The following is a 12207-nucleotide window of genomic DNA, read 5'->3' as shown; positions in this document are numbered from 1 at the left end:
GTGGCCCTTGGCTTGGTATTGTTGGCAGAATTCGGCCCTCAGCGAAAACTAATTGAGGAACCCTGGCCTAAAGCATTTCACATTTTTCAAAAAAGTATTTAAACAAAACGTAATTCAAATATTATTTATATTTTAAAACATATTAATAATTCTATTCATAATTCATATATTCAACTATTCAAAATAATTTAATTTGAAAACATTTATTTCAGAAATTGGAAACAGGTTAATCTTTAAAAGAGATTTATGCAAGTCATTTTTGTATGACCTACACTGACATCTAATGATTTACAAACCAAATGAAAGCATGATATGAACACACATGCAATCAGGTGAATGGAAAATGAAAGGGCTCATTTATAATCTGGGCTGACCTTTTATTCAGCTGACGTCTCACCTGACGACATAAACACAGGTAGTCAAGTATGCGCGTGAAGTCTTGTCATTATTCGACTGCTTGAATCAGATGAAAACCTCTGTAAGTATATATTTTCTCTATACTTTTAGAGAAGGAACGTATTATACAGTATATTATGTATAAGAAATATTAGTACTGTCAGGACAAAACTGATTATGTGTTGTGTAGAAAATATACACAACTGCTATACAAACATAATTATTAAAAAAACATAAATGTTTCACATAGATGAACAAAAGTGAAATGTTAACATTTTAAAAGAAGAAATAAAATCCTATGACTAACAAAGCATATACTGTAGAGATCACATGACAGGGTGTGACATGAAAATTTCCAGGTGCCGTAATTTGTATACAATAATGATTCAGTCCTCTGACTTTTAAAGTGTTAGTTTATCCTAACATCATATAATCAGGTTGATATCTTCATTATAATGAATTAAAGAAATATGTAATTAAATCTTGTTTAAAAAAATATTATTTTATCTTACTATTATACTGAAATACTAAATAACCTTTTTAAAAGGGCTGAGGTGGAAGAATATGTTTTGTTGCATGTTTTACATACCTAATGTTGTGGAGTATTACATTTTATTAATTTAGCTGACGCTTTTATCCAAAGCGACTTACAATTGCTATATATGTCAGAGGTCGCACGCCTCTGGAGCAACTAGGGGTTAAGTGTCTTGCTCAGGGACACATTGGTGTCTCACAGTGGATTCGAACCCGGGTCTCTCACACCAAAGGCATGTGTCTTATCCACTGCGCCATCACCACCCCGTATTAAAGTAAATATATATATATTATTGTATTTATAAATTTTTTATTACGTTAATTTCCCCAATGGTAATGTTTTCTAGGTGTAAAGAATTTTAAAGATAAAAAACATGGAGGCTTCCAGATCCAGAGTGGGTGAATTGAAAGATGGGAGCTGAAAGAATGGAAATTGGTTGAATGGACAGAAGGTACGGGATAATGACAACTTTTACGAGCTAGAACTGAAAATAAGAATGGGGTATGGCTGGACTGGAAGCACGGGTGGAAAGAATGAAAGAGGAACAGAAATGCAAGGTTTTGGGGGCAGTTCAAAACCAGCATCTGGGCACTATTCTAGGTTTTTTTTGCCTGAAAAAGCTCAGCCTGTTTCAAGCACCAGTGGAATATCAGTAAGTGATTACCTAGCACTTCTAAAGTCACTCCGCATTAACTTGCCCAATGGTGTCCTGAACCAGAAAGTCATCAGGCTCTCAGAGAATGCAGGCATCATTCAGAAAGCACAGGATATTGTAAAACAACTGGAAAACTTCAAGTTTCAGTTTAACAGCATTCCACGTCTCAGCTGCCGGGAACTAAAGAACTTACTGCCACTGAAAGACAATGGAAAAATGATTGAACTCACACTGATGATTTTCTTTGAAAAAAGAGAAGATTCAGAGGAATCTCTAAGATCGCAGTAGAGAAAGAATGTATCAAACACAAGTTGTGGATTCAGGTTCAGGGACAAATACCAGACAAAAGCCATCTCTACACCCACAATGTATGCTACAACACAGACAAGGAGCTGGAGACATTTAGAAGTTGGAGACAATCTTGCAAATATTTCTGCCGGTGTGAATGTCCGTGACATTGAGAACAGAGACTATGCTGACGAGTCAGCACTCTGGACAACCTCCTCTCCACAAAGATTTGGCAAATATTTCCAGAACCCAGGAGATGAACGTGAATGCCTCAAGTTCTACCACGAGCTGCGAGAAATTGGTACAAACATGAGAGTGAGGTACACCAAAGGTAACAAAGTAGACTTTGGATTCCTCTCTGGAAGACTGGACTTCTTAGCAGAAGTAAAAGGGGAAAAAAGTGAACAAATGGTGATTGAGTGTAAAGGAACCATTGGAGATATGGTGGGCAAAATCTTCACCAAACCAAAAAATGGTGGTCGTCATGCACACCTGAATGAAACACATGAGTACTATTATCAAGTTCAAGCATGTACATCCTAAACAGGGCAGCAAAACAAACACATGGCTTCACCTCTGACAGGGCCGTCATGGTGATCAGACATTACCACAAAAATGGACGAGAACCCAGAGATTTCTACTGGAATTACCTGAGAAAGAATGAAGCAATACAGCAGAAAATCGATGAACTGCGTGTTTTCTGTGAAGAAGAGGTTCTGGCCTGTTTCCTGGCTGTTCTCAATCTGATCTTCCAGAAAGACACATAGTGAAGCTCTAGAGCTTAAGAAGAACTTCCAGAATCATTATTATTTATTTATACTTTTTAATGTGATCTTAAGGACAGTGTGTAAACAAAACAGCTTCTTTTTTTTTTTTTCCTTTTTCAAATGTCAAATCTGTTAGGCTGAGATCTACCGAATTCAATGTGAGAAAACGTGATGTTGCTCAAATAGAAGAATTTTTAGAATAAGGAACTATAAAAATACATAGTTCTAGTTTTATTTCTCCATAGGTCAGTTGTTCACATACCAGACAGAATTCATATATTTTGATATAAAGAAAATTGAAAATACCATTCTGAAAAAAAGTTATTGATTATTGTTGATACAGTATTTAGGGAGCAATTATGTTACTTAGCAAATTGGAGTTATGATTTTCCAATATAAGTGGGTAAAAACACCATACTTACACTAAATGAAGACTCTTTTGACTTGGGCCAGAAAGCAACCTAAAAACCACCCCAGCAACCACACAGCAATGTGCTAAGAACATTCAGAACACCTAGCAACCACATAGCAACACAGTGGCAAAAACCACCATGACAGATTTCAAGATCGTTAACAACTGGAACTTGCCAGTTAGCTAATTACCAAATGATCATCAAACAGCAAGCAAAACATATGCAAAAATGGCAGCCTGAATTCACTCGTTTTCATTTACTCCTTCAAGCGGACTGGCACAGGGATCAGTGAATGAGAAAACAGTGGGGATTTGCAGACACAGCAACTGTCTACAGTGGATGCGTCAAAGTGAATGTTTAAAATCCATTTGTCCTGTTGTAGTAGCAGAATCGCACACAGCGTGTTGTAAAAAGGCAGTCACTTTTTGAAAAAAAAAAAAAGATTGCCAAAAGTGTAGCTAACACAAAATCAGTAGCTAATGTCGCTTTCAAATCAAGCACTTTTTGTTGGTCAGCATGGCGAATTCATGTGACACCATGACCATTCTTCCACAATGTGAAATCTGCATGCGGAAATCCTTTGCCTGCATGCAAAATTCCTGATCTTTATTTGCTTTTAACACAACACTCATGTCATGTGTAGATAGGTGAGAGGATAAATTAAATTTAAGATGAATTTAGGTTTAAGGTCAAAGGTTGAGGACTTCACGCACTCCAGGTTGAGGAACTATACTGCAGTGTAATTTTTACAAATTAAATGCAGTGTAACACTTTTACATGTAATTACTTTATATGCAATATCCACTGTACATTTTAAGCAATATGTAAATAAATATTTTTATGACCAGTTAAAGGCAAAAATGAATAAAGATTCCTGTCTGAGAGGAAAAAATATATAGATATTTTTGAGTGTCGGCCCCCTCAATATCACTTTTTCATTTCTCTATTCTCTTGTCGGTAAAGTCTCTTGACCCCCTCTCTCTCTTCCTCTTTTTCCTGCTCCCTCCCTCTCGCCCTCTCTCCCCTGCTGCCTTGCCTCCTCTCTCTAAGAGAGTTCGGTCAATAATTGATGAATCTTGCTTACTGAAAGGGTAACAGGTCTATAGCAATAGTCCATTGCCCATTCACGTATCTTTGCCTCCTCCCAGGGCAGGTTTTTTAGAGCGGCTGCATAAATGCTACACAAACGCTTTTAAACGATTTCAGCAAGGGAATATTCACAATTGTATCTGTTCAAAGGCTTTTAGTTGGTCTGTATATGTGCAGTAGTTCACCGACCTCTGATGTCAGTGGCAGGAGATGGGCATGCAAGAGTTACTCCTGTCAGTCAACAGGCAGCAGGAGACAAGGAAGGATGTAGGGAGAGATTAAATGAGAGAGTGGCAGGGGGCAGAGAGAAAAGAGAGAGAGCTATACACACACACACAGACAGAGAGAAGTTAATTCACCATCAGGAGTGATGGCCTGCATGCCTGGTTAGCATATTTCTGTGGCTGTCTGTAATAAACACTTACCATGGAGGAGAGAAACGAGAAGTTGTTCTCCAGGAAAAGAAGTTTCACATTCGGAGCTTACGGAGGGTGAGTGGATATAAAAAATAACATTCAGCCGCTGCTGTAATTTGAACACAATGCTTAAGGACTGCTTGTCATGTGGCGTCTTTATGCTGTACGCAGGCTTGACAAGTTCATCACTGGAAATGAGAGCAGGTCAGCTACACTTTGGGTTTGTTGCTGTGCTCAGGTGTTTGAACTCAGTTATCGCATGCAGACTTTTCCAGAATGCTTGTCTCTGTTACAGCTGTGCAGAATCCATGGGTCACAGCATACTGGATATTTTGGATTCCCCCTCCAGTGAGGCTAAGCCACTCACTTCTGCACCGTCCAGTCAGAAGGTAAGAAATCTGTTCTAAAGATGTTGAAAATGACAATATGGAGAAGACCGTCTCTCCAGATTTTCATATCTGAATTATGAATCGTTTCCAAACACTGAAGAGAAACTGGACAATTCACATTCTGCATCAGTAATGTTTTGATTATACCTGGTAGGGTGCATTATTTGAGACTTTCACTGTTTCTGTCATTCCCTTGTCATTTCGCTGCAGGTCACGGAATTGTTTGCAATCATTGAAAAGCTACAGGTAACTTCTTTCTCTCTTTCTTTCTAATCTTTCTCTCTCTCTCTCTCTCTCTCTCTCTCTCTCTCTCTCTCCACGTTCTTCGCCTGTGTAAACAGCAACAGTGTAAATACAGTTGTCTTGCTCTGTTGCAGTGATGCTGATGATTTCTCTGTGGTTGTGTTTGTCTGCAGGGTAGCAGATTGGATGAACAGCGTTGTGAGTTCCCACCACCTCTGAGGGTAGGGATTTTAGCCCAAAACTGTTTGTTTATGGTATAGTTTCAGTCTATAGAATACTAGGAAATCATAAGGGGTGTTTCTTCAACTTTAAGCACTTTTATATACCATTTTCAATATATGAAGACCAAGATTTTTTATGTATTTTACTGTTTTAGTCCATTCCCACCCCAGAATACTTTTAAACACAATACATAATTTGAGATGTGGTGGAAGTTTCATTGTGATGGAAATTATGTTTTTTTTTTTTAAATGACAGTTCTAGTGATGCATGTATATACAGTATATTGATTATATATATAGCATTGTTAGTAGACAAATTAAATTATTTTGTAAGAGTGCATTTAAAAGCATTTAAAAGAGTTTCTTGTCTAAAAGTCCAGAGGGCCAAAAGTGTCTGTAATTGAAGAAACATCCTCATTTACTTGTTCCTATTTTATAAGTTGGGGGTTGGTGAGACTTTTTTGAAAGATGTATTTGAATGAAAAATGGCTGCTGAAATTTAGCTTTGACATCATTGGAAGAAAACACATTTAAACACTGTAATATTTCACAATATCATTCACAATATTTTACATACTAAGCAATAAATGTAGCCTTGGCGAACATCTTTCAAAAATATAAAAAAATGTTACTGACTCAGAACCTTTGAAGAGTATATAGTTTCAAGTTCCCACTTACACAATAACTATTGATCACTCAGACACGGCTGTTAAAGATTGGAGATGACTTACCTCTCATCCTGCCCCCTAAATCTGGAGGTTATTGGATCGACCCTCCCCTGGATAGACATGTGGAGACCAGCCCTACTCTCTCACAAGGGGTTTTTGGTCTGGAGAGCTATGACATCATGGAGAGAGACAGTGAAGCTAAAGTCTATCAGGACTTCTTCCGCCACAGAGTCAGTGATCATTTTTTATTTTCTTTCATTCATTTGAAAAACTTCAAACCCTTATAACTTTGTTAAAGAGACCCTCACACACTCATGCTTGTCTTTCATGTTTGCTGCAGCATCATCATTCATTCACTGCCTGTGACCCCTCTCTTGGGCCCCTAGTTTTGTCTGTTTGTCTTGAGGAAGAGGAAAATCGCCTGAGAGTCATTTTGAGGTGTGTATTTTGTGAGCACCTTAAATGTTGTTCATTATAATGATGTACAGTAGTTACTGACTGTACAAGACGATGCTGATCAGTTTTCTTTTTCATCTAATCAGGATGAAGGAGTGCTCAATTCATGGCACATTCTCTGTTTCTCTCTTTCAACAATTCCCCACGGCAGTGGAGCTGGCAAAGGTATTTCACAACAGCACAACTGGTTCTACCTGATTTACATTTAAATGAAAGTGAATAGAAGATTCATTTGTTTTGATTTGTTTTATTTTAGATGCTGTGCTCAAGTGTCAGCATCACATTTTTTGAGGCTGTGAGTTACTTAAAGGTACAAGTCAAATCTGTTTAATATGATCTGGTGGAAGAGCTAATTAAAGATCCATTCTGATTTTATAAACTGACAAATGTCATAATGTAAAAACTTTTCTGACAAAATCAACACAATTTTCATTGATCTTTTTTTTCTGACATAATACAGTTTCATTTATCTTCTATTTCTGCATCTAAAGGCCCCAGAGATCATAATGGCGTTTGATGAACACAGAGTGTCTCAAAACTTTAAATTTGGTGCCTTATACCAGAGAGAAGGACAGGTATGCCGATACTAAGATATGATTCTTTAATTCACCTATTTTATGTTTTGTTGACTACGACTTCAGTCTGTAAAAGTAAAAGTGTTTTGTATTTTGTTCCAATGTATGTGACATAGTTAACAGAGGAAGATATTCTTAGTAACAATGAGGAAAGTGAGGAGTTTTTGGAGTTTTTATCAATACTTGGGCAGACGGTCAAACTGCAAGGATTTACTGGGTAAGAGGGTTAAGACTCATGTCTATTCGTATTGATTGATATCAGTATCAATATCATTATTAACATTAATAACAAAACACTACTTTTGATTGTGTTGTCACCTGTCAAAAGGAAATCATCATTTTCCATCTCCTAGTTTCAGGGGAGGTCTGGATGTGTCTCATAGCCAGACAGGAAATGAAGCGGTTTTCACCTCCTTCCATGGACGTGAGATTATGTTCCATGTTGCCACTAAACTACCGTTCACAGAAGGAGATACACAACAGGTGAAATTTGATAAAAGTAGCCTATTATTAGATATAAATATTCAGTTAACATCTTTTACCAAATTACTTTACCATCATGCATATTAATGAGTGCATTATGGTAAAGTAATGAGTTTTATTCCTGAATAGTGCGTCTGAACATAACACTTCAGTTAGATTTGATTCACTCAAAAAGACAGACACTTGTCGCCACCTACTGGTGTATTAATATAACCTGAAATAAGAGTCACTGAAATCCCTACTACTAAATCACAGAATGGAACAAAATGATAAGTGCTAAAATGTCCTTCATAACAATATACTTATACCAACTTCGTTTTCCTTGAATTACAACTCATCTGTTTTTCCCCTCAGTTGCAGAGAAAGAGACACATTGGGAATGATATTGTTGCCCTGGTCTATCAAGAGGGTAACACTCCCTTCATTTCGGATGTGATCAGATCCCACTTTTTGCATTGTTTCATTGCAGTGAGGAGGATAAAGAGAGAGAATGAGGGAGAGGGAGGAGATGGGGGATCATTTCAGGTAAAAATATAAATAAATAAATCGCTACATTCCACTTTATCAGCACTCACTGTGCAACACAGCTTCAAAGCCTCTTGTTTGATTGACAGGTATCTGTCACCGCTAGGGAGGATGTACCCCCATTTGGCCCACCTCTTCCTACACCGGCCATTTTTACAGAGGTGGGATCACATGCCTTATAATAATTCAGAAGTTTTAACAAGGCAGCTCTCAGCTTTCTTACATCAATCCAGTTAATTACTATACGACTTAAAATAAGAAACAGGGTTATAGACCAACTCAATTTCCTTTACAAGTATCATATGTGAAGGTTTATAAAATCAACAAAACATGCAAGTCGCACTCTGGATCTCATTCTGAATGATGCTCTGAATTTCCACTTCCAGGGCTCAGTTTTAAGAGAGTTCCTCTTGACCAAACTTATAAATGCTGAAATCTCTTGCTACAAGGCTGAGAAATTCAGTCGACTGGAGGTAACCAGACACATAGCATATTGAATAATCATTAATTTATGTCAAAGCCTCAAGTTACAACACTTGCACTTCTATTTCTCTCCTTTTATGATCTCAGTTACGTACACGTTCATCTCTTTTGGAAGCACTGCAGTCTGAACTGTCTTCCCGATCTCAATGCATGTTGGGAGAGCCGTCACAGCCCAGCATCCCCCTCACTGAAGGGTGGAGGAGTGTTCCAGAGGGTGGAGGAGGATTCATTGAGAACTTTAAGGTAGATAATCTCAAAACACAAAGAGAATAATAGACAATAGGCCTTGATCACGTTACTGGATTGTGCTTTTTACTGTTTGACATTAAAATGAGCTTCAAATCAGTATCTCTCTCCATCTTAAGAGAGCTATTAGGGTACGAAGCCATTCGTTCGATACCTTGGGAGTACCAAAGAAGGCAGGTGGTGTAGCAGGGCAACGACCAAAGGTCAGCAAATACCAGTAACACACCAATTGTCTCTTAATAATTGTAACAATATATTTTTGCAGTTATGTTAAAGGATGACCATCTTTTCTTTTCTTCTTCTCACTGCTAAAACACTGGAAAAGGATGGGGAGAGGTGAGAACAAATGCATAAAATATCTTACAGGTATCTTAAGTGCAATGCAACTTACAGCTGCTCACAGAAGTCTATAGTTTCGTATTTTGTCTCACTCATAGCGAGCAGACAAGCAACGTGGGCTACACTGAGACAAGAGGCCAAACCAGTCCCCAGGACGACTTGTAGATGGATGTCACTTATTCTGAAGCCTAAGCACAAAAAAGCCTTCCACAGACTTCAAGATCCATTGAAGAGTGCAAAGCACAATAAAGTAAATAGATATTTTAACTAAAACTGTGTATTAAGGTAAGTTGTGACTAGCTCCAAGTGCAATCAGAAAGATATGAATATATAAGATTTCATAAACTGTATTTTATCATTTGAATGTCTTTGAAGTGGCAGTTTAGATTTGATGGCTGCTTATAGCTGATGTATCCCAGTGAAGGTGGGTTTACATGTCTGGAATTTAACAAACTATTTTTCTGCAATTAATCCAGTAAACTGCTATTAAATGTTTATGTACATTTTAAATATATTTCCGTTCACAATGGGAGAAAAAATAAACCTGATTAGCCATATTTTCTGTATTCAGTTTTCTATCCACCTAATTTTTAATGCACGTACAATGTCCCTGTCTATGTTGTTTTAAATTACAAACTAGTATTTAAGATTATTTTGGTATCAACACTGGTTTGCAGCACCAATAGTTTTAGCATTTACTGCACTTTTCTATTCTTTGAGTGGTTTACGTGTAGCAGGTAATTAATCAAAAACATTCTCAGGAAATATTAGGTCGGACTTTAATTTATCATATCCCACTGGAATACACTTTACACAATGTAACTCAAGACTTGGCAAATATTTTACAACGCAACCCTTAGGCTAGCTGGGGTTCATTATAGAGTGTTCGGTATTCTAAAACAGTGCAGCTAATTTGAAGTGATTTCTCTACAAATATGGATTTTAAACCTTTATGGCCAATTCATTTCAAATACTGATTATACCTACTAGTAAGCGTTTATATAAAACATCTAGTTACTCAAATGACAAGCAAAGACGAATCATTTGGAATAAACCATTTATTAAACTTGAGGGAGAAGAGAAAAAGCAAGCACTGCCGAGTTCTTCCCCCCCCCCCGAGAGGAATGGGTTTAATCCTCCTCTTCATCATCACCGCCTCCACCACCACCCTGGGCCTTCTTGGCGTTCTTTCTCTTGACGCGGCCAGGGCGGCCACCACCGTATGGAGAGCGGAGAGAGAAGTCGATGTGCTTCTGGCTGTCCAGCCTCACCACAAAGGAGGGGATGTTCACAACCTGCTTACGCACCCTGCAGAACATCAGAAAAATAACTTGGCAAATGTGCAAAGGCTATTTAAGACTTAACAGAGGCTGCTGATCTCGAGGCCTCATTGACGAGGAATTCTTGACACCACTGACAATCTGACAGTTTTAAGTTTAAATCACTGGCCAAGAGAAGTGTAGTTTCTTATTTTATCCAAAGCAACCACATTACCTGGTAGACTCTGTTTCGTGCAACAAAGCACCCCAGACGTCATGGGAAGCTGAGGTTTCGGGGCTTATTTTTTTACAAGCAAAGGTATACGGTTTAATCACCGAATTGACCTTGCAGAATATTTCATTCCCTCTCACCAGGAGAAGTTTAAACATGGTCAGCTAATGAGAGAGGAAGACAACCTCAATACACAGGTTCAGACAATCAGGATGGTAACCATTATACACCCACATGTACAGGAAATTGCAGATTACATGGTTAAAAGTCCTTAACTACATGCATTTTGTATACTTCAGCATCTTACCGAATGTGCCTCTGACGGATGAGCACACGAGCATGGTGGATACTCTTGGCCAGGCCAAGCTTGAAGACCTGAGTCTGCAGCCTCCTCTCCAAGAAGTCCTCCACTTTCAAGCCCAAAATGTAATCGAGTTTCATCTTGCCCTCATCCAGCACACCAATGCGCACCAGACGCCTGAGCAAAGCGTTACCTAGAAGTCAAAGTTAAATGTGAATGGGGAGGGGAAAGTGATCGATGCAAAGCAGACATTAAATTATCATAAGCAGTTACATGGCCTCATTGACGAGGAATTCTTGGCAACACTGACAATCTGACTTGCACTTTTAAATCACTGGCCATTAAATTTGACAAATCAGCTAATTTACCTTCAAAGAGACGCTTGGGATCCTTCTCATCCAGGGTGAGGAGCTCTCTAGCAGCTTTGCGGATTTTGGCCAGAGTGAACTTCACCCGCCAGACTTCTCTCTTATTCCTGAGGCCATACTCGCCTGTGAAAAAAAATTCAGATTTAAAAAATAAGAAACCTTTTGGTCACAATTAATTATGCAATAAATTTTTCCTTACCAATCAGTTTCAACTCCTGGTCGAGACGTGACTTCTCGAAGGGACGTCTGGGGGTGACATATGTCTTACTACAAACCCAAGTCCTGGCCACCGGCATGGCGACTTATTGACGCCTGTGAATAAATAATATCATAAAAATTTAGAGTGGTAACGTATTTAAACTTAAACACTCAGTAAGCTCAGCGTCTAAACGTATTTTTTTTGCTAATTACATTACACTTTATGCCAAAATATATTATGGAACCAAATTCCGATTCAGCAACTGAAATTAATACAAAAACCTTAAACTCAACAGCTCAAGACTCTTGTTAATATGAAAAAGAGCGCAATGTAACACTTCATGACTAGGCCTGAAAGCGCCTTGTGAAACACGTTGCAGCTCATCTCTCGACATAATATAACTTACCCTACTAACGAGGTACTGCGCGTATAAAACTGCCCCTTACTACATAATACCTTAAATAACGTTTATGGGAGAATGTTAAACTTGCGAATAACGGGACATTAGAACAGAAATACGGAGGTTTTTGCCGCCATTACCTGTCTGTGTCAGGCTCGCAAAGGAAAGAGAACGTGCTCTCAGCCTATCCGGATATTTATAAGTGCCTTGTAAACTACATTACCCACAAAGCTTTGCGAGTACGGCAAGAAGTGTCTTCCG

At 38.3% G+C, this 12207-nt stretch overlaps 2 protein-coding genes across 6 annotated transcripts; one reads left to right on the top strand and one right to left on the bottom strand.

Moving 5' to 3' along the window:
* The first annotated feature begins 4119 nt into the window (after positions 1 to 4119).
* On the top strand, positions 4120 to 9751 carry LOC306877665 (rap1 GTPase-activating protein 1-like). Of its 4 annotated transcripts, none has more exons than XM_079429563.1 (18): positions 4120 to 4634; positions 4731 to 4763; positions 4855 to 4948; positions 5159 to 5194; positions 5365 to 5412; positions 6113 to 6310; positions 6421 to 6518; positions 6623 to 6701; positions 6793 to 6846; positions 7028 to 7111; positions 7228 to 7328; positions 7465 to 7594; positions 7949 to 8119; positions 8209 to 8280; positions 8506 to 8592; positions 8690 to 8845; positions 8968 to 9065; positions 9286 to 9751. In XM_079429563.1, exons 1-18 carry the CDS (start codon positions 4570 to 4572, stop codon positions 9350 to 9352), a joined length of 1671 nt encoding a protein of 556 aa, XP_079285689.1. In that variant the 5' UTR covers positions 4120 to 4569; the 3' UTR covers positions 9353 to 9751. The 4 variants fall into 4 exon arrangements, with proteins under 4 accessions (XP_079285689.1, XP_079285690.1, XP_079285688.1 ...); XM_079429564.1 differs by having other exon boundaries at positions 4327 to 4634; positions 7471 to 7594; positions 9286 to 9743; XM_079429562.1 differs by having other exon boundaries at positions 4343 to 4634; positions 8968 to 9051; positions 9252 to 9743.
* A 474-nt stretch (positions 9752 to 10225) lies between these two features.
* On the bottom strand, positions 10226 to 12150 carry LOC306877883 (small ribosomal subunit protein uS4-like). 2 transcript variants are annotated; one of them, XR_013784904.1, is made up of 6 exons: positions 12087 to 12150; positions 11547 to 11659; positions 11348 to 11470; positions 10986 to 11172; positions 10682 to 10842; positions 10234 to 10495 (listed from the first exon to the last, which is right to left on the bottom strand). XR_013784904.1 is itself a non-coding variant. In XM_079429899.1 (5 exons), the coding sequence occupies exons 2-5, from the start codon at positions 11641 to 11643 to the stop codon at positions 10318 to 10320; spliced, it is 585 nt and encodes a 194-aa protein (XP_079286025.1). In that variant the 5' UTR covers positions 11644 to 11659; positions 12087 to 12150; the 3' UTR covers positions 10226 to 10317. The 2 variants fall into 2 exon arrangements, 1 of the variants encoding a protein (XP_079286025.1); XM_079429899.1 differs by lacking the exon at positions 10682 to 10842 and having other exon boundaries at positions 10226 to 10495.
* Between the last annotated feature and the right edge of the window lie 57 nt (positions 12151 to 12207).

Source organism: Barbus barbus (genome assembly GCF_936440315.1).
Source record: "Barbus barbus genome assembly, chromosome: 12".
NCBI lineage: Eukaryota > Metazoa > Chordata > Actinopteri > Cypriniformes > Cyprinidae > Barbus > Barbus barbus.
The sequence above is the reverse complement of the archived record's forward strand: the minus strand, read 5'-3'. Positions and strand labels throughout refer to the sequence as shown.

Excerpts from the sequence above, each read along its gene's own strand:
- LOC306877665 (XM_079429562.1), top strand. The coding sequence starts at position 4,570 with ATGGAGGAGAGAAACGAGAAGTTGTTCTCCAGGAAAAGAAGTTTCACA. Across the intron at positions 4,764-4,854 it reads ATCACTGGAAATGAGAGCAG|CTGTGCAGAATCCATGGGTC; the intron begins GTCAGCTACACT and ends TCTCTGTTACAG. Across the intron at positions 6,311-6,420 it reads AGGACTTCTTCCGCCACAGA|CATCATCATTCATTCACTGC; the intron begins GTCAGTGATCAT and ends TGTTTGCTGCAG.
- LOC306877883 (XM_079429899.1), bottom strand. The coding sequence starts at position 11,643 with ATGCCGGTGGCCAGGACTTGGGTTTGTAGTAAGACATATGTCACCCCC. Across the intron at positions 11,173-11,347 it reads TCCCAAGCGTCTCTTTGAAG|GTAACGCTTTGCTCAGGCGT; the intron begins GTAAATTAGCTG and ends TTTGACTTCTAG. Across the intron at positions 10,496-10,985 it reads ATCCGTCAGAGGCACATTCG|GGTGCGTAAGCAGGTTGTGA; the intron begins GTAAGATGCTGA and ends GATGTTCTGCAG.